We start from the raw sequence: 25,610 nt of genomic DNA, 5'->3' as shown, positions 1-25,610 counted from the left end.
TGTCCTCTCTCAGAAGAGGACTTTCTAAGGGAAAAGGAAGAAACTGGACTTAATGTCTTTCAAGGGATTCTTCATTTCTGATGGTCTAGGTCTGTAATCAAAGAAGGATGAAGCTTCTATAATTTAGAAAATGTTAAAAATGTTCAAATGACAGAACAGGAACTTCTGTGTTAGTGGGGACTCAGAGCCATCTGTTCTGAGCAAGAGAGAGAGAGGCAGAGATGAAGCATTCTGAACAAAATTTGTTAGGCAGGCCCAGGCTGGGGGATGGAGGAGGTACAACAAATTCCCAGCTTGGCAAGGGCAGGAGCAGAGAGGAGGTACCTTCTACTCACCTGTGGGTGGTGACCTGTGGAGAAGGTAATCAAAGGGTGGAGGAAAATGACACATGGAAGCTAATGGAGGGTGGAGTCAATTAGGGAGAAAATGCCTTTTTCAAAGGGGCCAGAAGAGGAATCTGGCTGGTTTCTGAGTCACCCAGAGCAACAGACACGTGATGCAAATCAACACGTACTTCCTGAGCACCTGCTAAATGTCATTTGCTCATTCAATCAACAAACATTCTCTGCACATCAGCTCTGTACAGGATTGCAGAGATGAATCAGACAGAGTATAGGCCCTCGAGGCTCACAGCCTTCTGTGGGGCGGGTGTGTGTGTGTGGTGGATTCGTGTACAAACATAATCAGCACAATGTGTTTAGTGTGACGGAGGGATACACAGGTTACTCAAGTAACCCAGAACGGGAAATTATAATTGTTTAGGTTGGTCAGGGAGGGCTTCCTGGAGGAAGTCATGTCTGTGCTGGGTTTCTCAAGGACAAGTAGGAGGAATGAACTAGGTAGGCAGCATAGGCAGAGCATGACTGAAGGGCCTGGGGGTTGGGGGTTGCCTATGTGATGCTCTCCATGGTTCTGAACCATCATTGCATTAGTAGGACAAAGGCTTTTGTGTTGAGGGGAGAGCAGTAACTATACATAAATGTGCCCAATTCCTGTCACTCCTCTAGGCTCTAGGAAGTATAATAACTGTGACTGAATTCAAAGAGCTCTATTGTCAGTGTGGTGGAATGTAATTTTGAGAGATGGGTAGTAGGATTTGAGGCTGGAGATTGGCATGGGTCATGAGTGGTTATGAAAGATCTTGAGATCATGTTAAGGAACTTAGATATTTTGATCCTATAGGCAGTAAGGAGCTATGGAAAGGTATTGTGCAAGGTAGTAGTGGGGTCATATATATATGATTTATAAAGTTGTTGGCAAGAAATATGGAGAAAAGACTGGAAGGGAAGTTGGAGCAGGTGGCGTTGAGCTTTCAAAGGGTCCAAGTGAGACCTAGAGAGTTTTGAGCTAAGGCAGTGAACAATGGGGACATTGGGAGATTTAAAGAGAAAAAATGGACAGGACCTAGATGTAGGAGTTGAGGGAGGAGATAAAGTCCCAGATGGTTCCCAGGTATTCTGCTCAGTGACAATGTGGATGATGGTGCTGTTCATCAAGAGGTAAATGATACCAGGGTGGGAGAGGTTTAGGGGAAAGATGATTTCAGTTTTGGATGTGCTGAATTCAAGGTGCTGTGGGATGTCTGGGGTGGGGATATGTGCAGGAGACTGTATATGGATGGACCTAGTGGTTGGTGATGAGGCCACATCTAGAGATAGAGATTAGGGTGTCATGGGCATAGGATGATTGATGACTGGGGGACTGGGAAGGGGACCTTAGAGCCCAGTTTAGAGCCATGATTGTGCTTCCTTCACAGCTGGGCACAGTCCTACAGTCAGATATTGTGTTCTAGCTGGCCATCACACATGAGGGTCATTGCTGGGGCCCAGTCTCAGCCCCATGGAGCTCCTAGGTCTATCTTTGCCTGTTAATCACTTGTCATCCCAGGCTAGCCAGTGGAACTTTCTCTATCCGGGTTTGCAGGCTTGAGCTCAGCAAACTGGAAAGAGGCAGCAAGGCAACTTTCAGAATGAAATGTTTTCCTAACCCTTCTGTCACAGTCATTCATACCCAACATGCTGAAGCATATTTTTAGTCACTTCGCAGAATTTAAAATACACCTCGAAGGCGCCAAGAAACACCAGCTTGGGGATTAACTCTGCTCACAAGAGGCAGTAGGGAGGATGCGGAGGGGCGCTTCATGCTGTGTCACCCTTTTGCTATGTCATGACTCATTGTAGCCGACACCCTCCCAAGATGCACCTGCCTGTGGACACTGGGCCTGGAGCAGTCTGTAGTGGGAACTGAGCTCCCAGTCCAGGGGTTTTGTATCAGAGCCCTGGGTCAGCACCAACCCTGTCACTGACTAGCAACATATCCATGATGGGGCCATTTCTGGGCCCCGAGACCTCTCTGTGACACATGAGATAATTCTGATTTCCCAGGCTCTGTCTACTTCTACCATTTTGTCTTCAGCACTTTGTACAGGATTTTAATTTCAATCAAAGCTTCAAACAGATGAGTGGGGAAGGGTTGGGGGGGGCGGTCACAGAACCACGGCACTTCTGAGATTGGTGAGAGTGGTGACTGTGGCCCTGAACACAGAAGCTACCCAACCACTCCCCAAGGGAGACAGAACTCCACACTCTGCTGACCACTCATAGACTTCCAGACTGAATCCTATCTACTCCTAGAGAGGGAAACTGAGACCCAGAGGGAGTTAGGGTTCCAGTCCAGGGTCATGCTACCCTCCAGGGCAGAGCTACACTAGGACCCAGCCTCCTGTCTTCCATTCAGGGCTCTATCCCTTACCTAGTGCATAGCTGGAAGTCGGGTGCTTGGGGATGCCACACCCTCAGGAAAGAAGGCCCCTTTTTAATGCCCTGCTTCTGGAGGGCTTCAAGTGGAGCTCTGGCTCTCCCTGCTGGGTGCTGCCTCGTGGTGAGACAGGAGTAGGGTCTCGGTGCACACCCAGGAATGGGCCCAAGGGGAGACTGGGGGCTGGATATGGGTTTCCCTGGGGAGGTGGCCAACATAGCCTTCTGTGCCTGTGGAGGCCTGGGTCCTGGACCAAGCCTCCACTGGTCACACTTCTTGATTCTTACGCAGCTCTCCCTGAACTGATTAAATCAGGGCCGGTGAATAGCTGCTGGAGTGGCTACGGGATCTCCTACAGGCGCCCCAGACTTAGCTGAGACCCTCTCTCCAAGCTGTTCAGATGCCTTGAGCTCCAGCCTTCAGCTGTCTCCCAGAGTCTCCGCCAATAGCCCACTCCCGTGGAAGGGAGTGGGGAGGGAGGGCATTGAGTGGGTGCTGGAGAATGCACCTATTGCTACCTCCGTAGTTCCCACAAGCCCCCTCCCTTGCCCACCTCCATAGTCACACTGCTCCGGCGTGACTGCGCCCCCGTTGGGCGGGAGGGACTCAGCGCGAGGGCCCTCCACCGCCTCCCTGCCCCCCGGGGCAGCACGTGCGAGGCGGAGCTGTGGCTCCTGCTTGGAGCTGATTGGGCGCAACCTGGTGGGCGGGCCGGACTTCAGCTGTCAGAGCTGCCTCGGCGGCGACGGCGCATCGGGCTGAACCGTGGCCGCGCCGCAGCCGGGGCCGGAGTGCAGGAGCAGACCGGGTCTGGCCGGGATGGTGCAGCGACGGCTCCGCGGCGCACACACGCACTGAGTGGGCCCAAGCTGGGCCGCGCGTCCCCCGCGCCCCCCGCCGCCCCGATCCCGACTGGCATGATGTGCCTGGAATGCGCCTCGGCGGCGGCGGGCGGCGCGGAGGAGGAGGAGGCGGACGCGGAGCGGCGGCGCCGGCGCCGGGGGGCGCAACTAGGGGCTGGCGGTGGTGGTTGCTGCGGGACGCGGGCAGCAGGCGCAGCTGGAGTCGCGGCCGCCGACGATGAGGTGCAGACACTGTCCGGCAGCGTGAGGCGGGCCCCTTCCGGACCCCCCAGCACCCCCAGCACCCCCAGCTGCGCAACCGCTGCCAAGGGCCCTGGCGCACAGCAGCCCAAACCCGCCAGCTTGGGCCGCGGGCGAGGGGCAGCCGCCGCTATCCTCAGCTTGGGCAACGTGCTCAACTACCTGGACAGGTACACCGTAGCAGGTGAGCTAGTGCCCCACCCAGCCCGAGAACCAGGACCCCTTGCCTAGAGGTACCCCTGCGAGCCTTTGGTCTCAGACCTTCAATATCCAAGCCTTATGTGGGGTCCTTAAGTGCCCTTAGCTCAGGCACAACTGGGCAAGTGATGCCCTGTGATCCATGGGTCCAATCCAAGGACTGCCCCCCACCCAGGGCCAGGGGTTGAGGGAGTCCCCACCCCTAGAGTAGTCCGCGCGTCCTCGCCAGCCCTTGACGTCCCATCCGTTGTCCTCTTTTCCGAGAGTCTCCTTGCGTCTTTCTGCGTTTTTGCCTCTGCGCCCCCTTCTGCCCCCGCCTCAGATTCTCAGGCCTCTCCTCCCCTTCCCCCAGCCCAGGCAGTCTGTCGGTCGGTAGCGGATCAGTTCCTTCCTTCCTCCGCCGCCTCCACTCCTCTGCGTGCGTGCGGCGAGTGCGCGCGCCCCTTGCGGGTCTGAGCCTGGGGAGAAAGCGTGTGCACGCGGGCGGCGCGGATGTGTGTGTAAGCGTGTGAGCGCGTGGCTGACAAAGGCTCCAGGCTGCGGGGAGAAGAGGGCGGGGCGGGGCGGGTCTGTGGCGCCTGGGGACCCAGGATGCGGTTTGCAGCTGGCCCTGGCTAGAGGCCCAAAGACGCTTCCCTCTGCTTTATGGCGCCTGGTGCCTGGAATAGAGTACAGGCCACTGGGCCTAAAGAGGGGCTGCCTCATCCTCTGTGAGCATCTCTGGGAACCAGACTTGGGGATGTAGTGAGGATTCATAGAAGAACTGGGTTCTAGCCCCAAATTTGCCGCTCTTGTACTTGGTGTGTGACCTTGGGCTAGTCTCAGCTTGTGTTTAGGTCTGTTTCTCCCGTTTGTGAGGTGGTTGATCTCTGGGCCTTTTGGGGATGGATGGGGGACTGGAATTTCAGTCTGCTGGCTCTCCTCCTTCAGGCGGGGTCTGAGTGGAGACTCTCTAGATTGAGCTGCCCCTAGGTGGGAATGGTGCAGCCTTGAGAGAAAAGGACTCCATGGCTAGGCTGGCATACAGGTAAGGGCTCCTTTTGGGAGGAGAGTGGTGACTGTGTAACTGACATGTTGTCCCAGAACATGCCTAACTATGGCTTAGTAAAATTTGGAACTACCACACACAAAAAAAAATAAAAAATAAAAAATAAAGAAGATAGCTGGAGGAATTTTGGACAGACTCTAAAAAGAAGTTTGTGGTGATTGAGGGGAGAGCCTTGGCATAAACCAGACACCCGCCTGGGTCCCCTTCTCCAGGCCTCAGTCTCCTCCTCTGTTAATTGGGGTTTTGTGTCAACTAGAAGGCAAGAACTCCGGTGGGAGAGCAGAGGCTTCCCCTCCCCCCACTCATATTCAAAACCCTTGGCTCTCCATTCCTCTGCTGTGGAGAGTTGGAAGTGGGTACCAGTGGCATCAGTTTCTGGGGCGGGCTCTCCCCCAGGGGCTCTTACCTTGGTCTGGTGAGCAGAAATACCCAGCATGGCCCAAGTGCACCAGACCCTGTCCTGCATGTGCCTGCCTGGGACCTGGGAGCTTAGGTGCCACCCTAAGGTGGGGAGAAGTCAAAGAACATCGGGACCTGTAGTAATACAAAATAGACTTCTGTGTACAGCTGGGGAAACAGGCCCTGTACAATCCTTGTCCAAGATGGCCCAGAGAGCACACAACAAGGCTGGTGTTAGATCTACCAGTAAGCCCCACCTGGAAAGAGGTTTCCCACCCTCTCTCAGTTGGGCAATGAATGGTGCTGCTTCTGGCACTGTAGCACTTTCCAAATTTTTTTTTTTTTTTTCTGGCTCCAGACCACCCCCTCTGATACTCTCAGGGAAGCTGACTGCCAGGGGCTGAGGGAAAAAGGGTAGGATCGGAGAAGTCTGGTGTTTATCTGCCCCAATCCTGACTTGGGTCCCAGAGCCAGAATATCAGAACGGGGGAGGAAGATAGGAAATTTCTGGTGAATTGGTAAAGGATGGGGGTGGCTAAGAGAGGTGTGGGACAGTAGGGAGGAAGGCCCAGAAAACCCTATGCAAATACCACCTGGGTTATCCATCCCTCCCAGGGTTGTAGCTTGTGCACTACCCCGCACCCATCACAACATACACAGATTTCCTCTCCGGATAAGCCTGGCTTTCTCTCCCTCTCTTTATGGTAGATTCCCCAACAGCTCCCTGCTGCCAGTTTTTAGGAAGATTTACTGTCTCCATGGCAACTACTGTGGCTTGATGGGTCAAGCGGGAGAATGGTCATTCCAGGTCTGAGTCCACCTGTTGCTGGCTGGCCCAGCTGAGAGAGAGCAAGGGATGCTGACACTCAGCTGGTCAGTCACCTTTGATGTTCCTGCCCACTTGGCCCCTCAGGAGCTCACTATCTGGCCCTGGCTTCCCCTTAAAGAATAAGGGGAGTTCCCACTCTCTTCCTTTAAAGTTGTCCTATGTATTTCTATCTTCATGGTATAGATCAGCTCTGTCAAAAAAGAATATAATGCAAGCCCCCTATATAATTTAAAATTTTCTAGTAGCCACATAAAAGAGTGAAAAAAAAAAGTGAAATGAATTGATATGTTTTATTCAACTCAATATACCCAACATATTTCGACATGTAATCAGTGTAAAAGCTATGAATGAAATATTTTGCTTTCTTTTTCATAATAAGTTTTGAAACCCAGTGTGTGTTTGACATTTATAGCACATGTTGATTTAGATGAGCTGTATTTAGGGTACTCAACAGCCATAGCGGCTGGGGCCACTGCAATTGACAGCACAGGTCTAAAGTCTTTGATGCCAGAGTTCAGAGTCCAAGCTCTTCAACTACCAGCCCTGTGACCTTGGTGATGTTTCTTGAGCCTTCTGGGTGATCATTTCCTCTTCTCTACCTCCAGAGTAGTGTGGAATAAATGAGAACATCTCTTAAGCATCCGGGACAGGGCCAGACTCCTAGGAGAGCTTCACAAATGTCGACCGTGCCTCAGCCATGACAACCTTCCCATTTTCCTCTGTTTTGGACAGTATCTTTCAGGACACCTTTGTGATTCCCTCCCTTCTTCTCCATCCTGGGAACTCCAGTAGGTTCTTCCTCTTCACTAGCATTCCCAATGTGCCGCACAGAGATCCAGTTAATTATGGCCTCTCCTCCCTGCCGTGAGAACTCCCTGAGGGCAGCAGCCTTGGAAGGCAGGTGAGGAGGGCCAGACTCCTGCTCTTGCTTTTCTTACCCAGCCTTGGTTGAAATTGAGGTAGCTCAGAAACCAACCACCTCTAAACTCTTTCTTCTGCCTCCTTGTGTGGATGGGGCACTGATACTAGGAGAATGCAGGTACTTATCCAACATCATGCGGCAGGACAGAGCAGGACCAGAACCCTTTCCTCCCTTCCACTCCCAGTACAATGTTCTCTTGGTAGAGGCAGAGACATGCCTCCTGCTTTTGGCCTAGAAACTCAGAGACTGCAGACCAGGGTAGGAACCCTTTGGGCAGATGAATTTCAGCTCAATTTAAGGGAGGTGATTTGAGCTACCCTAGGGCATGTGGCTCTTGCTACTGTGGCCCCTACCAGCCTACTAGCCACCGCTTTCCATTCTGAGTTCATTCCTGGCCGTCAGGTTAGGAGAAGGAAGGAGCCCTCAGGCGAGGGTCCTGGGTCTGCTCTTCCCAGTTCTGCTTCTTGGAGCCAGAGCTGCCTCTGCCCCATCTGTAAAATGGAAGCAGAGCTGAGGGTGTAGGTGGCAGCCTTCTGTTCCTGGAACCAGGCCCAGCAACAGGGAGCTGGCGCTGGCCCTTTTCATGGTTGGAGAATGGCTATTTGAGAACTGAGATCCTTCCTCAACTTCTCTAGGGCACCTGACTCTTCCTGGGACCTTTGCTTTTTCCTTTGATCCAGCCGTGGCAGACTGGGCACTTGAAATTGGTTGGGGTGGGGGCTGGTGAGGAGAGGCAGAGTGCTGCCCTGGGGGAGTCTTTTTCTGCCAAAGAAGCTGAGACCAGTATCCATGACAACAGCTCACTAACAGAAACCCAGAAGGATAGCCGAAGATAGGGACCCAGTCAGGAACACAGGCCTGGCAGGGACTAGGGGCTTCCCCAAACACCTGAGCTGGGTGCCAGAGGGGACTGCCAGGCTGGGGCGCTTGGCCCTTTTTTTTGCCTGCCTGGTTGAGTTTGCCCAGAGATGACAGATGGGGAAATGGAGGCCCAGGGCCATTTAACAGGGTCGTTTGGTGGGTAGAGGCCCAGTCAAGCCCCAAGCTCTATGGCTATCTTTGTGGATAAGGATAGTCAGTATCACCTCCTCCTTACTTCCTCAGGTAGTCTTTTTCCCTGTGGGTGGCCTCACCCTAGCCACAGCCACATTAGCACTACCTAAAGTCTGTAGGGTGGGGTATCCCAGGGCTGCATTCCAGAGTGCCTCTCTGGCAAGTCAGTACCCAGGTCAACCACTGGCTGCCCTGGAATGTTGGCACCCTAATGACTAACTGCCGGCTGCCCATTTCCTTGATTCTTCTTCCTCCTTAGGCACCTTCCAGTTGGTTCTGCCAACATCTCAGCTGTGCTGTGGACCTGTCAGAGGAAGTGCCTTGAAACCACTGCTTTGGTTTGGGACCCAGGGCCATTTAATGCTCCAGCCTGTGCCTTAGTTTCTCATTTTGTAAATGGGACAGGAAGGCTGCAGGGCTGTAGGTTACAGCTAGATCAGAGCTGTTCAGAAAGGAAGAGCTCCATGTCCCTTCCTCAGATAGGAAGTGGCTTTTGTTTCTGCCTGGGTGTGGGGGACTGAAATCCAGAGGCTAGACAGGGGTTGAGAGTGAGGGAGGCAAAGAGGACATTAGCTTCATCCCCAGGCTCTTGGGGCCAGGCTCACTTTTGGGCCGTGAATGTCTTCTGGGCTGAGCTTCTTACTCCTTGCTTTGCCAGACTTGCTGTGTGACCTGAGGTAGATCCTGGCCCTCTCTGAACCCTGAATCAATAATAGATGATTTTGCTCCTCTTTCTGTGATCAGGCTCTTGCTCCCAAGGGTAGCTTGGTCCCAGGAACTCTTGTTTGCTGTCCCCTGGCTCTGCCTGTACCTCCCTCCCCCAGGATAACCAGGCCTGTTTCCCAGTTGCTGCAGCAGCCAACCTCAGTTTCCCTGGGTAGGTGTCAGTGGTGCCTCTGCCTCCTTCTAGGAGGTCTTCCCAACTCTCTGGGCTGAGCCAGGAACCTAATTCCTGCTTTTCAGCTACACTATATTCCATATCCATCACAGCATCTCCCCCCGTGTCTGGTGGACATCTTTCTCTAGCCTTGAGAGGCCAGTCTTGGTCATCTCTGTGACCCCAATATATGTGTGTTGTGGGGTGCTGGCACAGGCTTGACCCTTGCTGACTGATTGGCAGAGTTGGGTTGACCCTAACCCCAAAACCCATCCCTCTGGGCAGAAGGGGTCTTGATAGGTTTAGACAATCCTAGTTAAGGACCAGGCCCCTGTTGCCGAGGCTAGGGCTTCTCTCGTGGTTGCCAGTGCTACTTGTTTGTACTGAGCAGGGCACCCAATGAGCTACAGAGCCTGGCACCCCTAGAAAGGAAATTGGAGAAGTTGTCAGCATGGTCCTACTACTCAGCCCTCAACTCTGACAGTGAGGCCCCCTTGCCCACACAGTAGGCAGAATGGTTTCTGTACATTCTGGAGGACACCATGCTAGCTTTGTTTGGTCTCTTCTGCAGAGAGGCACTTGAGGGGAAGGGCTGGCCCCAGGTCACACAGTGAGGCTGTCTGCTCTAGGCCAGGCCCTTTCCTGGTAGCTGGGCGGTTGATGAAAGGAGTTTTGGGGGAAATGTGTCTGAGAGCATAAGCAGTTACATTAGAGCAAGAGGTAAGAGGGACAATGCACTTGACAGCTTGGAGGCCGGGACTGGGACTTGGCCTTCTACCTTCCCTCAGTTCTCTCCGATCATGGAGACCTTGCTGAGGTCTCCCCTTGACTTGGTAGCTCCGTGAGGTCTTCATGGTCCCTTCACTCTCAAGCATGGATTTGCCAAATGGAGTTCCAGGAAGCAAGGAGCATGATTAGACTTTGTAAACTGTAAAGGGCTATGCCTGGGAAGGGTGACGTTTCTTGGTCACACACTGTTTTTAACATCCATATGAGTGCTGTGGGTATGGATGTTGAGAGGGGGCTGGTTGTACCCTCTTTTCTGGGTCTGGTTGGGGTCAGGTGGGGGGACACAGACCAGGCTTGGAGCTCGGAGGCCAGCTCAGCCTTGCTCCTGCCTGGTTCTGCAGATTTTGTCCCATTCATCTCCTGAATCTCAGTTTTCCACTCGAGAAGTGGGAGCAGAAGTCGCTGGTACCCTTGGCCACTGAAGCAGCACACCAGGAGAAGCTGGGAGTTCGCGGGCCTGAGCCACGCCATTCCGGCATCTCTTATCTCTCCCCCTTCCTCCCTCTTATCCTGTGTCTGTGGTCACATAGGCCTGTGGTTCCCAACCTTTTTAGCACCAGGGACTGGTTCACCTATGAGAATCTAATGCCTGATGATCTGAGGTGGAGCTGAGGTGGTGATGCTAGGGCTGGGGAGCGGCTGCAAATACAGATGAAGCTTTGCTTGCTGGCCCACTGCTCATCTCCTGCTTTGCGGCCTGGTTCCTAACAGGTCATGGACTAGTACCAGTCTGCAGGCCAGGGTTTGGGGACCCCTGAGGCTCATGATAAGGGTATGGCCACCTTGTCCCCTGCCAGGTGGTCGTGGGAGCCCCTGAGACAGGACCGGGCCTGAGAGGCTGAGCTGGGAAAGGAATAGCTATGCAAAGCCCCCAAATTGCTAAGGCCAAGTCTGGTTCCAGGAAAGCTGGCCCCAAATGATAGACTAAAGCCATGGAGAGAGGCCAGGCTGCCTGTCTCCACCCACTGTAGGCATAGAGACTTGGTAGGGAGAAGGGAGGGCTCTTTGAGCTCTGGGGGCAGTTCCTTTCTAGGGCTGACAGGGTATGTGGGCAGGGCTCTTGGTAGGGAAGGGTGTTATGGTCTCCAGCTGGAGTACTCTTTAGGGGGACAAGTTCAGAGTCTAGGCTCTCCAGGGAGAGGGTAGGGCCTCTCTGAGGGACCGAGGCTCTGGGGCTGGGGGCTTTATCTCATGGTTCCTGCAGAGATGACCACTAAGTTGTCTTGACATTAATGACCCAGATTTGTAGGATGATGTGGGAGGAGGATGCTCAATATATGTAGAACAAATGCACTTGAGATTTAGGATGAACCCAGCCCGGATGTATGGGGATCCTGGGTCACTCTCAGATGGGTGACCTGAAGCTTGGAGTGGGGACCAGATGTTCCTGGAAGTCACTCAGCTTGTCTCTGGGGATAGGGGCAGGAGTTTGCCCCGTGGAAGTCCTGGGGCAGGAAGTGTGTGTGCTTGAGAGCTTGGGTCCCCAGCTCAGGGACTGCCAGTACCCTGAGGCTGGGGCAGAGGGGAGGGGGTTTTTAGCAGGGCCAGGCTGTGGTTTTCCAGCCTTAGCCATCCAGAGCCAGATCAGCAAAGCCAGGCCGTCAGGCCTCTATAATTACTGGGGCGGGAGCTGTGGCCTAGCATTGGAGCAGGGGCGAGACTCTCAAAGTGAGCCAGCTCTGAGGCCTCTGCAGGGGAACCAGGGCCCCTCCTAGAGGGACCAGCCAAAGGCAGGCATGGCCCATCCCTTCAGGTCCTTAGGTCCTGTCTTTCTAGCTATCTGTCCTCATTTTGGAGAAAAGATGACTGAGGTGGGAGTTCTCATTATTCTGTTGTGGCTGGGGCTCCTGTCCCATGAGTTAATGATCTGTGATAACATTTAGTAACTACCTACTATGTGCCAGGCACCATTCTAAATATTTTACATTGATTAAACTGTTTAAACCTCACAACAACCATAGGAAGCAGACCTTAAAATTAAGCCATATTACAGAGGCAGAAACTTGCACAGAGAGGTTGAGTCACTTGCCTAGGGTCACACAGCAGGGAAGGTGCAGAAGTCAGGATTTGAACCCAGATGATCTGGCTCTGGAGCCCATATTCTTGAGAATTCAGCCAAGTTTCTAGCTGCTCTGAGAGAAGCAGGGTAAGTGTAGGGTGATGATGACTGTGCTGGGGGAGAAAGCTTGAGCACTCTATAGCTTGCCCCGGCTGACTGGGCAGGAAGAGACCTCAGGATTATGTTGTCCCAACCTTGCATTTGAGGCTGGTCTGAGCTAGGGGCTCCTCAGGTCAATGTCAGTTTCCTCTTACACCTTGGCCTTTTTGAGAATTCCGTGATATCAGCAGGTTGGGGTCTGGACCTGGCCCTTCTGGGGGCTGCCAAGGGACCAGCAGTAATGAGGAATCACTGTATTTGTGACCATCCAGTTAGATGAGTCAGCCCACATTCCATCCAGCTCTGGAGGTACCCTCAAGGTTCAGGCATTTCCTCAATAAGGGTCCCAGAGGAGGAAGTTGGTGGGGCATCCTGGCAGATATGACCTTGAATCTGGGCTCTGGATGAGCTGATCTTTATTTTTTGTTTTTTAACTTTTTTAAGTTTGTTATTATTTTTTTAATGGTGACATTGGTTAATGAAATCCAGTTAGTTTCAACACTAAGGTGTGTGTATGTATGTATGTATGTATGTGTATGTGTGTGTGTGTATAGTGTGTTCATAACCCATAGTTAGATTTCTTTCTGTCACCACATATTTGACCCCTTTTATCCCATTTACCCGCCCCCCCCCCACTCCCTCCTGCCTTCTGGTAACCACTAGTACATCGTCCATGTCCATAAGTCAGATGAGATGGATCTTAACAAGTAGAGATAGACTCTCAGGAAGAGGGCACAGCTGTAGTCAAAGCTTGGAGGCCTTTGAGTTGTCACATCCAAGTCCCAGAGTCCTTAGGCCAGCCAGGCCAGTGTTTTCCAATCACCTGGGCTATATATTAAGAGATACTTGAGTCTCACCTCCAAAGAAGGTGTCTGTACAGATGTGGATCATGGAGACCTCAAGTGCTAGAAATTTTGGCTTAATTTTACTGACAATGGGGAGCCATTGAGCATTACTGGGCAGCCACATCAATGAGCTAATAGAGGTAACACTCTTAAAACAGTGTATGGCACTCAATACATGTTATTACCCAAATTTTTGTTGTTGTTAGTAGTAGTATTACTGAACCAGTGGCCTGGGCCAGTGGATTTCGAAGAACTCATGGGTTACTCTGAGCAATCACTGGGCCATGGCGTTAGCTTCTTGAGTCCAGACACGGTCTATGGGCTCTAAAGCCCAGCCCAGGACTTAGTGAGAGATCAATAAATGCTTGTGAGATCAGGCTGCAGGAGGCAGACTGGAGGGGAGGCCAGCTGGTGAAGAAGAGAGAGAATCATTGGGGCTCATTCATGGGCCTATGGGGAGCAAGGAGGTGTCAGGGCCTACTCCTAGGTGTCTGGCCTGGGTATTGCCATGTTGCCACTCAGGGAATGGAGACCAGGTGGGGGAGCTGTAGAACGGGAGTCCAGGTGGCTGGGACACTGAGGGATGAGAGAGTCTATAGGATTGAGGTGGTTGGTTTCAGGGGAGTGGTGGAGGTGAGGACATTGAGTTTGGAAGGGGAGAGAACTCATACAAGAACTTCAGCTAGAGCAGGGGAGAGTGGAGTGGTTGGCAGAGGGGACAAGTCAGGATTGCTTTCACCACCAGGATGAGAGTGATGTGAGCACTTTTGTGGGCTGATGTACAGAAGACAGAAGTGAAGGAGATGCTAAGACTATGTATAAGCTCGAGCCAGGGGTGGACCCAGGGCAAGATCACTGGGAGGCAGGAGGGACAGTTGGCCTAGAGCTGGGGACGGTTAGCCTTAGACAAGAGTTGAGACCCTCAAAGGCTCAGATGGGGTGTAACTGGGGTCAATGGATGATAAAATCCAGATGCTTCTTCTGTTCCAGAGTGTTTTCTTAGGGATGGGGACCCTGTGGACAGAGGGCAATTCTAAATGTGGATTTGGGGTGACTGCCTGGAGAGTCCTGGGCTGAGAATTGTGGCCATGGGAAGGCTGGCGGTTGCATGCGAGGTAGAAGCCCCACCTTGCATGCCTTTGGCTGGTAGGGCTGGTGGAAGGGGCTTGGCCTGAGCTCTAGGAGGTTGCTCCTGGATGTGAGGCTTATCCTGTGACCCACTAAACCTCAGCCTCCAGGAAAGAGGCTAAAAATAAGGCTGTGGTAAAGAAGGGAGGGGGTGTGTGGGCCCAAGGCAGGCTGGAGCCCAGAGGAAAATCTGAGATGACCAGCAGGGCGGCTGTGACACACGTTTCCCGTGCCAGGAGCCAGTGGGATCTCAACCACTTGTGGCCATCGCTCCTTCCAGTTCTATAGAGGGAAAACAACCCAGAAAGGCTCAGACAGGGCCTGATCTAGGGCCTATGGCCTGCATGAGGCCCTGCTCCCTGGGCAGGTTCTCTCAGGTCTTTTGCCTGGAGTTCAGGCCTTGGACCCAAGGTTGAGCTCCAGGGGTTGCTGGAGTGCAGGTATCCAAAGCTTCCTTTGTCTTAGGATCTAGATTGCCTGGGAGTTCCCAGGGGCCTTGAATGCCCATCTGGACATGGAGAAATGTCCCCCCTCCGCCCTTACCAGGAGCAGTAGAGGAGGTCAGTGGAGGCTTCCTGGAGGCAGAGGCAAAAGCTGTGTCTCTAATATGGGAGGGGGATCGAGTCTAGTCAGGTGTATAGAATGTGCATTGGGAGGAAATAAGAGTGTTTTGATTTGCTGTGCACACAAGCCGTCTTCATGATGACCATTTTTATATGGCTTCCTTCCCAGGAAGTGAGCCAACAGTTATCTCAGATTCATGCCTTCCATTTGGCTGCGGATAGGGACTCACTCTTCAGGGGCCCAGGGAGAGTTTTACCTCCATTTTGCCTTCCAACTCCACCCATTCTAAATGGTCTTTGTTCTGGGTTCTGGGGGTGACTTGCCATGGACCTGGCCCTCAAGGGGCTCATGGTCTAGAGTGGAGGATGAGGTGGGCACTCACCCATCTAGCTGCGCATTCACTCCACAGTCACTGTGGGCTGGCAGTGGGCTGGGCCCTGGGCTGGGAAACAAGAGTGAACCATGCAGAAGAAGTGTGGCAGAAGAACGAGCTTTGGTTTTGGCAATAGACCTGGTTTCAAATCTTACCTCTGACACCTTAAGTGCTGTAGGACAAATTATTTTGCTTCTCAGAGCCTCGGTTTCCTCATATGTAAAATGAGGGTGATAATCGCTGATATCAGCATAGGCAACGGCGGTAGAAATACCATCTGAAGAGCTTTACATGGTACTTGGAACTTGGCAGAAACCAATAACTGTTGGCTCTTAGCTCTTGGCCACAGTGGGTCCAAGGAACTCATATCCATGCTCTTATGTATCTTCCCTGTAGAATTAACTAATCCTAATGTGACAAGTGCTAAAACAAGGATGGACAGGGGCAACTAATTTATTGAGGGTGGTGGGAGGGGTAGAAATCAGGGAAGACTTCCTGAAAGAGGAGGCACCTGAACTAGTCTTAAAGAAGCGGCAGGAATTAGCAGAGTCAACAAAATTGTGCCAGGATAGAAGAGAAAAACATGTGTAATTGAGGGACCATGAGTAGTTTGGGGAGGCTGGAGTATTGGTTGGAGGGGTGGTGTCCTGAGAAGTGAGGCTGGAGAGTAGGGTTGGAAGGGCTGAACCTGTAGCCCCGTGGCCTGGTGGCAGGCCTGGATCCTCCCCTGAGGCAGTAGGGAGCCACAGCTGATGGCGACTCTGTGAGAGAGTGATGAGATCAGACCCACACATCAGGAGAACAGGTCCTGGCTCAGGTGTAAGAATGGACTGTGGGGTGGGAGGTGAGTGTGGGTAGCTCCCCAAGGTCAGACCCAGTCGTGCTACTCACAGGCCTTGATGAAACTCCGGGCCTCTGAGGCCAGGTTGGGGCACTTTGGAGGTCCTCCTTGGTGGCCCTGCCATCCACAGGCCCAGGACTGGCCCCTGGCTCTGCCTTCAAGGCAAGACCACAGCCTGCCTTGGTTATTAAGTCATTAACTGGGCCTCACACAGCCTCTTCATTATGGGTAATTATGGTAAATCCACTGTGGGCATTAACAGGGAGGAGACCAGCCTCTCTTGGCTGTCAGGCTGCTAGGACAGCAGCAAGGTCTGACCGGCATCCCAGGAAATTGTTCGGCATCCCAACTCTGGATCTTGGGAGGGACAGTGACACTCTACTCTCCCCACTTCTACACCATCAGCCACCAGATGGGATTTTCATATAGTGCTTGGAGATTCCACTTTTGCCTACTTTCCTGTTGTATGACTAACCGTGTGGCTTAACTTCCTGTGCCTCAGTTTTCCTTATCTGTCCAGTGGCACAATAGTATCAGCTGCATAGGATTGTATGAGGATTAAACTAGCAACACACTTAATGCTCAATAATTCAAACCATTATCATTTTATCATTTCATCATCATTTCAAATGCCGACGTCATCATCATCATCAAGAGCTCTGAGAGTCCCCTGAAGGCAGGGTCCAGTCCCTCCCTCTGTCCCCTGAATAGGGAACTTCTTATTCAGCTCCTTTCTCCTCCTCTTTTTTTCCCTTCTCAATGCAGATGTGCAGTGGTCAGGGGGCTCGGACCTGTGGCCCAGCCTCCTGTTTTTCTCAGAGATAAGCCAAGGTGGGGGCCCTCGGGCCCTCAGGGCTGGGAATTGTGCTTACTCAGGGCCCTGGTCGAGTGCTATAAGAAGTGAGAGGGGCTGAGGAGCTTGTTGAATCCCATATAGACATGGTTCTGTCTGTCCACAGGTGGGGGTGGTTTTTGGTTGTTCTGGTTGACCCCTTCCTTGACATGCAAAGCCCTAATGAGAGAGCAGAGGTGGCTGGGACTTGGGAGAAGGGACCCCCTTCTCCCTAGAAAGCAGTCCTGCAGCCCTGCCTGCTTCCCTCTGCATCTCAACTCCTGCATTGGAAAATTGGGGGTCCTGGTAATAATCCTGAGGACAGCTGGGTGAGCGTATACATGTGTTTGTGTGTGTGTGTGTGTGTGCTCATTTGTGCACATGTGCTGGTGAGCAGGTATGAACATTGCCCGTGAGGCCCCTCAACCATCTCCCAGCCAGAGGGCTTCCCCTGCAGCTTTCAGTGCTGACCACCTGCTCTCTGGGCTTCAGACTTGGTGGTCGTCCCTGAGGACAGGGTGCATGTCTATTCCTCAGGTGCCAGTACCCAGTCTGGATTCGAGCCACAGGTAGGCCAGAGGCCCAGGGTACAGATAGAAGGCTTGGCTGTTCCACTGAGCTGAGTAACCATGGAGGAACCTGGCCTGTCTGTGCCTTAGGTCCCTGCAGCAGCCAGGGAAGGGGTGAGATCCTACCCCCAGGGTGAGCACAGAAGGCCTAGTAGGGCAGGATAGAAACTTGGACTCCAACATCCCCAGTGGCCTGGCTAAACTGGGCTGGGTGGAGTTGCGTAGATGGGGCCAGGCTGGGCCCTGCAAGGTAGAAAGAGGGCTGGGCTGGGACTGGGGTCACCTAGGTGGTCTGGGGTAATGGGGGTGCCAGGCATCAGACATCACCAGTAAACATCATCTGTCTTTCCCTCCAGGCGTCCTTCTGGACATCCAGAAGCACTTTGGGGTCAAGGACCGAGGCGCTGGCTTGCTGCAGTCAGGTGAGGCCCACAAACCCCTCCCATGTCTCGGCATCTCAGGCCCCCTCCATTCGGGTAGGTCTTTCCCTGCTGGGTCTCTTCCTGGTCCTGACTCACTGGAAAGAGCAGAGACTTTGCATCCAAATCCCACTGTTGCCACTCACAAAAGGCAACCTTCTCTAGCTTCTGCTCTCCCTGTAAGACAAAACAAATCATACCTGCTTTGAGGGACTATGGGACATACGCCAGCATGCAGGCCACGGATTCAGGTCCTTGGAGGTTACCCTTCTTTTGGGTCTTGGGGCCTCATCAGGACCCAGGCATCCAGGTTCCATTCTGAGGCTGGTGAGGGAAAATCCTTAGATCAGTAACTCGGGCAATGTCAACAGAGCCTTGTCAACTCTGTTTCCACATCCTCCCCTTAACCCCAAGTCCTTCCACTGCCATCAACCTGGGAATCAACCCCTTGGTCACCCCCAGAGCTATTCTCAGACTCAGCGCAGGAGCCTGAGGATCTGGGTCTTGGGCTAGGATGGGGCCTAAGTTTCTTGGCCTTATCTCCCTGGAGGCCCCACCCTCCTGACTGGTGAGGAGGCAGGGCCCCAGACTCCTGGGCCAGAGCAGTGTGGCAGGTCATTAAGCAGTTATTTCAGCCTGTCTGGACCTCCATCCAGGGTCTATGTCTCCCTTGTCCCTTCCCTTCCTCCTATATGGCCCCGGCAGACCTGAGCTCTGGGCTCCCTGGACCTCCCACTAGCTGTGGCCATGCCGGCTGTGCCCTCAGCAAGCCCCTTAGACATGGACAGAGACTCAGAGCCAGCACTGAGTTCTGGGCTGGTCCTGACTTGGCCCAATCTTGTTCTGTGGCCCGCCTGGTTCCCTTGGCCCAGGAGTCTATCAGGCTGTGAGGCATAGTCAGATATGTGAGAAGACCATGGCCTGTCTTGCAGTCTGTTAACGTCTTCCCCATCCTGAGCTCTCCTGGGAGGGAGGGGTAGAGTGAGCTGCCTCTGTCCAGGAACTTGCCTGACCTGTTTAGGTGGCATTCCAGTATGCACAATGCCAGGCCTCCACAATGAGTTTATAGAGCCCAGCTGCCTGTGCTCATTACCCAGACGGGGTCTCTGGGGCTCAGAGAGAGAGGATATAATAGTTTCAGGGCTCAGCCCTAATGTGTGAGAGTTGATCAAGCTAGGACTTGGGCAAGGCTGTGTGGTCCAGCACCTCCTAAGCGTGGCCAGGTCCTTGCCAAGCACATGTCATCTTCACCCAGGATGTGAGCCCAAATCCCTCCCCCGGTCCCTACCCCCTTGCTGGGCCTCCCTGGCTGGGCTATAGCAAGTCCACCACCCTGGGGCCTGGGACGAGTCCCTCCAGCTGCACTCCCAGTGACTAGCTCTTAGAGCAGGGGAGAGAGAATTCAAGCTAGATGGAAGCGTGGAAGGGAGCAAGCTGCTGAGCTGATGAGGGAAGGGCAGGAGAGAGCCTAGCCATCCAGCGCCCTCCCTCTGTGGCACCTGAGACATGGGAGGCCAGCCGAGCCTCATCCTATCCTGGTCTTGGCCTTACTGACTGATGTGGAGTAAGGCTCTACCTCAGCCTTTTCCATTAACCACCCTCCCCACCCCCCCACCCCCCGCCCCCAAGTGAGGTCAGGGCCAATGTAGCTGCCCAGGGTGTGTGTGGGAGGGCCATGAGAGTCATAGCACTGCCGCGGGTGGCTGAGAGAAGTCATAGCAGTCGCTACTGATCCCTATTGACCTGGCCAGATGTGGACGAATACCCCAAATACGCCAGGCATCATCATGCTTGATTCTTCCTCCTACAAGTTCTGTTTGGCCAACTTCACTTTCTAGATGAAGGGGCAGAGGCCAAGAGTGGAGAAATGACTTGCTTCAGGTCTTATGGTAGGAGAGTAGCAGGCCTGGAATTGGGACTCTGTGTGTGCTGTCCTCTTGGCGGGGAGGGGACACAGATGGCCACTGGATTGGCAAGGCTTGTTTCAGGTGTCTAAGAGTCTGACACCTATCTCAGTGTTTTCAGAATGGATGCCTCTGGGCCATAATTAGAGTCCCAGCACTCTCAGAGATCCCCAAGTCCTTATTCTCTCGCACTTACCCTCACCCTTCTACCTACCCCTGGCACAGCTGGGATGGCGTCCCAGAGCATCCTCACTTCTTCGGCTATCTGAGCCAAGAAGCTAGGTGAGCTAGACCAAGATGTGACTCAGTGGGCACCCAGGCAAATCACCTAATTGGCCTGGGCCATAGGCACCTGTCTCTTCCCCAGGCCCTGATAAGGTCAGAGCTAGGTGGAGGGCGCCAGCCAGGTGTTGGTGCTTGCCTGGATCAAAGGGCCAGGGCTGAGAGCCAGGTTGTCTGCTTATTTCTGGGCACCAGGGGCTGCTAGGCCAGGAGACAGGGTGGGGGGTGGCTACAGGTTAGGCCTGGGCCTGCCCCTGCTCTTTCCTCTTGGGACTAGAGCATGAGCACTGGCTTGGGAAGAGCCTACTTTCTGTAGCCTTCTTGCAGATTGCAGCCAGCTCAGAGCTGGCCTCTGAGTCTCCAGTAGCAGCCATAGCTCAGCCTCTGCAAAAGCCCAGAATTATAGCAGAATTATAGCTCTTGGGTCTTGCTATTTTGGGAAATCAGGAGCCCCCATAGCCTACACCTAAAGAGCTAGCTACATCCAAATCTACTGCTCAGCAGGCCCTTTGCTGGGCTCTGCCACAGATTTAGTCCTTGAATTCCCTCTGTTGATGGAAACAGAAAACATATTCAGTCCCTACCCAGGCGTGGGGGGTGGTGAGCTGTGGGAGCCCTGGAGGAAATGGCAGTCAATGCACACCTAGCTCTGCTTGGTGGCTAGAGGAGACAGCATTTGAGTGGAGCTTTGAAGGATGAATTAGAGTTTATTCAGGGGAAAGGACTTCCAATTAGTTTGTCAGACTGAGAAGATATGAGAGGCCCTCCTTCTCCCTCGACACTGGATAAAATATACCAAGAAACACTTAAATTTTATAGTTGAGCTTGAAATTTCCAGGTGCCAGAAGCAAAGAATTGAACTTAAAAACAGGAGTGGGATCTGGTATTGAAGCCAAATGATGCAGTGTTTGGGGACCAGTATTTGTCTTAGAAGATAGTTACAGTATTTTTAATGTAAACATTTTTTTATGATAAAAAATTTTAAACATGCATATAAAGTAGAGAATTGTATAATGAACCTTCATATAGTCATCACCCAGGTTCATCAAAGTATCAGCAGTCTGACCCAGCTTCCAGGTTTGGAGGTTTCTTTGTTCTGAGGGTTGCGCAGTGCCGGCTTAGGTTCTAGTGATGCGTGGGTGACTTGGTTCCCACTCAGAGCCCGGGGCAAGCCCCCTGATTTCAAGCTGTGCTCCCAGGCTGGAGGGCAGCTTTTCCATCTGTGAAAGGACAGCTCCTTCCTGGAGCTTTATGCAGACAGCTTAGTCCAGCCTCTGCTTGTACAGGTCTGAGACTTCCACTCCCTTCCCCATATAGGCCTTATGTTTCCAGAGACCCCAGCAGAGGTAAATCCAAAACTGCTCCGTAGTGAAGCCTTCGTGAATCATCAGCCTGCATGGGACAGATGATAATTCCTGCTAAATATAAACTCAAATTCAAAATGAATAGAGCACACAAGGAAACTGGCTTTTGTGAGAGACAGTCAGCTGGCCCAGAAAATGGGAAAGCCAACTGCTGAAGACCTATAGAATTCCTGAATAGACTTCAACATTAGGTATACTTATTTTTTTAAAGTGTTACAGGAAAGAGTAGAATTTTAAGACAGGAACAGCACCTTATTGAAAAAGAATAGGGAGATGTTTAAAAGACCTAACTTTAAAATTTTAGACCTAACTAGTGAAAAATATGTGTTAAAATAAAAAAGTATAGTAATTAGAGGGGTTAACAAGTAAACTAGATATAATTGAAGAGAAAATGAGCAAGTTAAAAGTTGGATCTTCTGAGGAAATCAGCATAAATGCAGTTCAGGGGAAGGGAGAGCGAGAGGGAAGCGGGTGATACTGCCTGGCTCTGGTGACTTGTGGGCTAGAGTATGGGGAGAATGGAAGGAGAGGAGGCCAGACAATAGGCAGGGTCTGATTGTGAAAGGCATCTGGATTTTGTCTCAGAGCAGTGGGGAGCCAGAGAAGGTTTCAGAGCAGGGCAGGTCCCTGTAAGATGTGTGCATCAGGATGTTTACTCTGAGGCCCATTGTGGCAATGGATGGCAGAGGAGGCTGAAAGGTAGCTCAGGGCTGGGGTTTTTTGGGTCACGAGGAAGTGCCAGGATGCAGGAAGAATGGGGACAGAGGAAGAGCCAGCTCAGACTGAAACCAGACAGTGCCTCTGCTTTGGGGCTGAGATTCCTGGCCTTGCTCCCCTCCCTCCTTTGGCCAGCCCAGTAACATCCTCTATTTGGTTCTGAAGGCAAAGCTAGGAAGCCCCTGTGGCTGTTACCCTAGGTCTTCCCTGAGGCCTGAGGGTCCAACCCAGGGATTATATCCTGAGCAGACTATAAAGGAGTGGTCCCTTCAGGAAATCTGGGCCTGGCGGCTTTCAGGCGCTGATGGGGCCAGGTTGTCCTGGGTCCTCTCCATCATCTTGGCTGGACTGGGCTGCCATTCTCCACATTCTGTGGGCAGGAAGGGTAGTTAGACAAAATCTGACCCCTGCCCACCCCATGCCTGCTCAAGTACTCTCCCTGCCCACAGGATGTGGAGGATGGCAGATCTTTTCCAAATAATAGGTCGGCCAGATCTGTACTTTGTAAAAATAGTCCTAGTTCAGCCCAGGCTGAGGTGGAGGCTGGACATGGGCTCTGAGGCCACAGTGTGGAAATCCAGGGCTCCCCCAGCTCAGACCTCACCCACTCCTACTTCAGGTCCACCTTCCGGGGTCAAACAGGGCCATGTGTGCACTGGCAGGGTGCTTGGGGCTATCCGCTAGGGTGCAGAGCCCTCAGCAGGGGCTGTTCTGAGCTTCTAGGTGCTGGCTCCTCTGTGGGCTCACAGGGGAAAAAGCCATTAGCCAGCACCCTGAGCCCCTGGACCACTATGAGAGTTGGACAATTCTTATGGATATTGTCCAAGCCCCGTCTTTCTGATGACTCTCACCAGCTGGGAGGAAGGGGCATGGCTCATCTCACAGAGGAGGGAGTGAGGCTCAGCCCAGGTTCTCATGGTGAGTCAAGAGCCCTGACTTCTCCCACCCTGCCATCTGTGCCCTCCTCCCTCCCCGCCCACCCCCACCTCCCTGCCCTGGCTCCCTGCCTGCTGCTCCATTGTCCCAGACCTGTGGGCTCAGCACACGTGAGCTGAGTGAGGGCTTCCCCACACCCCAGCCACAGGATGTCCTCATGTGGGAGCTGCTGGGAAAGCCACCCCTACCGAGATCAGGGGTGGGGCAGCCAGGCTGCCCAGAAAGCTCTCCTCAAACAAACAAAGACTATGGAATGGGGAGTGGGTGTCCAGAGAAGCTTCTAGCCCAGCTGGTCTTTATTTTCAGCAAAGCTGCCTGCTGGCCAGATTGTCCTCTGCGCCCTTCTGGGACAGGTTCACATGTTCTGGCCTTTGTCTATGCTCTTCCTTCTTGCCAGCAACGTTATTCCTTCTGTCTCTACCTTGATTGTGTTCAGGCCCCTCCCTGGGCTGTGACATACTTGGGGTCCAGGAGAAGCTCTCTTGTCTGCCCTGAGCAGAGCAGAGGGGAGGGTTGCAAAGATGGGTCAAGTCTCCCTCCCAACCCTGGACTCCCTTGTCCCCAAGGAGAAGGCACTGAGGGACAAGGTAGTCCAGGGTCATGAGGGTTACTGTATCATCTTCGGTAAGTTGTCCCACATATCGGTGGCCTCAGCTGTAAAATGGGACGGACATGGTGAAGCTCAGGGTGGTGCCTGGTGACTTTCAGCAGGCTGGGACTAGGGGTGGGGATGGGGCACGCCTGCCCCAACAAGAGCCCACTGCGGTCCAGGATGCCTCCGCCCACCCAGATGAGCAGGCAGAAAGCCAGGGGCGGAAGAGTCAGGAGCTGCCTTCCTGCTTCACTGCAGGCAGGAGGGTGCTGATGGACCAGGAGGGCCGAGGTCTGGCCAAGGCCTGGTTCACTTCCTTCGATCCCTCTCTACCTTCCCAATGGGGGCCCAGTGCTCTCCCTTGAAGGGGGAGAACAGAGCATGCTGTGGTTCCCCACTGTCCTCTAACTAAACACCAAACCTGGTCTCAGTGTTTAGGGCCCAATGTGGCTTTATCTCTCACTGCTTCCTCCATGGCCTTCTCATGCTGCAGTCCAACCTGCTTTCTCACTGTCCCCAGTATACCCTGAACTTTCTCTGACCTTGGGAACAACATCTTGGGCCATACCCCTTCCCACCCTGGGAGTCTGCAGCGTGATTTAGAGCAAGCACTCTGGAGTCAAATTGGGGTTGAAATTTTGGCTCAGCCACACACAAGTTGTGTGACATCACTCCTTTCGGCCTCTATTGTCCTTGCTGTATGATGAAGATCTTACAGAGGTCTGTGAGAATCAAATGAGATAACCTGTGCTTATACCCAAGGCACATCCTGGGGCCTTGCCTATAATAAGTATTACATAAACGATAACTGAGGTTATTATTAACAATAAGCATTGTGCCTTCTTAGCCATGATAGGGTATAGCTTATAAGATTTATAAGTTATATTTTAGTATATATTCTTGATTTTAAGTTTATCGTCATGGTAAACTCCTATCTGCATCATTCAATGCCCTCCTCTGACATCACTGTCTTTATGAAGCTTCCCTATCCTGGCAGGCGTTGGCCCTCTTTGCTCATTTCTTGGTGTTTTACCCCTTAAAACACCATCGGCAACCTATGGATAGGGTCTGCCCCCTGACCAGACAGGAGGAAACCCCTACTCTGATTCTTTTTGCCCACTCTCCACCTAGCACAGATAGGCACAGAGGGGACAATTCTTCCTCTTCCCCCTAACGTGTGTAAGTTATAATGAAACTGAAATCTCTTTCCTGCTCATAATATCCTGGTCTGATTTCAGGCACACCATAGGAGGCAGGCCCAGCGCATTTCCCCATATCTTTTTCTAGATATGAGGAAATAACTTCTGCCTTGATTAATCTAAACAATGTCCCAGTGTTGACTGAGGCTGACCCACTCTGGGCAGGGTGTGGCATTAAGTACCTTACAAGTCTTATCTCATCCAAGTGCTAAGAGTTGCTATTTTTATCTTCATTTTACAGATGAGGAAGTTGGCATGCTGGGTCTGGCTTAGACCTGCTCCTGAGAATAAATTGTTAGATTTTCAGGAATTGTGTGAGCTGGCTGTTAAACGCAACCATTATTAAAAACTAAATTATGTAAACTTACAATTAAACAACTTATATTTAAAAAAAGGTAATAAATACAATTCATCACTGCCTAATTATTTTACTACATTTTGCTATTATCTATGTCCTTAAGGTTATTCACATATATCTGTCTGGTAGAAACATTGTATAAACAATGCCATGTGGAACAGTGACATCACCTTTGGTATTTTGAAATCAGCCATGGTGGGAATATTTATACCATGAAAACTGGCAAACACTACACATCAGGACATTTGTTAGACATTTATCAGCACATCACTAATTGAAGCACAGAGAGACTGTGACCTGGTCGAGGTCACCTTGCTAGGAAGGGACAGAAAGATGAATTTGAGCCCAGGCAGCGTGTCACTGGTGCTCGAATCTGTGTGCCTCTATGCTGATTCTGCTCTTGGTCCCAGTCGCACAGAGTTGGGATTAACAGCCCCCACCCCCCGCGACCCACACACACTCACGTTCTCACTAGGATAAGAGACAGACAGTCACACTCCTCCAGCTCAGTTCTCTTTTCCTTGTTTACCTCCCCCCCCCCACACCCCCATCTT

The 25,610-nt window shown here is 52.4% G+C and overlaps 1 protein-coding gene across 6 annotated transcripts in view; it reads left to right on the top strand.

The window, feature by feature from the left end:
* Positions 1–3,499: 3,499 nt before the first annotated feature.
* SPNS2 (sphingolipid transporter 2) overlaps positions 3,500–25,610 on the top strand; it is a 35,845-nt gene continuing 13,734 nt past the window's right edge. For 4 of the 6 annotated variants that reach the window (XR_001596193.2, XM_036222367.1, XM_016138798.2 and 1 more), the window contains exons 1-2: positions 3,540–4,044; positions 17,642–17,707. Coding sequence is in view for 5 of the 6 variants with exons in the window: in XM_036222367.1 (XP_036078260.1) it covers positions 3,675–4,044; positions 17,642–17,707 (436 nt within the window). In the remaining variant the exon portion in view is untranslated. Of the gene's footprint in view, positions 4,045–17,641; positions 17,708–25,610 lie in introns of all 6 variants that reach the window. The other 2 variants (XM_016138799.2, XM_016138800.2) reach the window with 2 other exon arrangements.

Source organism: Rousettus aegyptiacus, unplaced genomic scaffold (assembly GCF_014176215.1).
Source record: "Rousettus aegyptiacus isolate mRouAeg1 unplaced genomic scaffold, mRouAeg1.p scaffold_m13_p_6, whole genome shotgun sequence".
NCBI lineage: Eukaryota > Metazoa > Chordata > Mammalia > Chiroptera > Pteropodidae > Rousettus > Rousettus aegyptiacus.
Note: the sequence above shows the minus strand (reverse complement) of the source record. Positions and strands in the feature narration are given on the sequence as shown.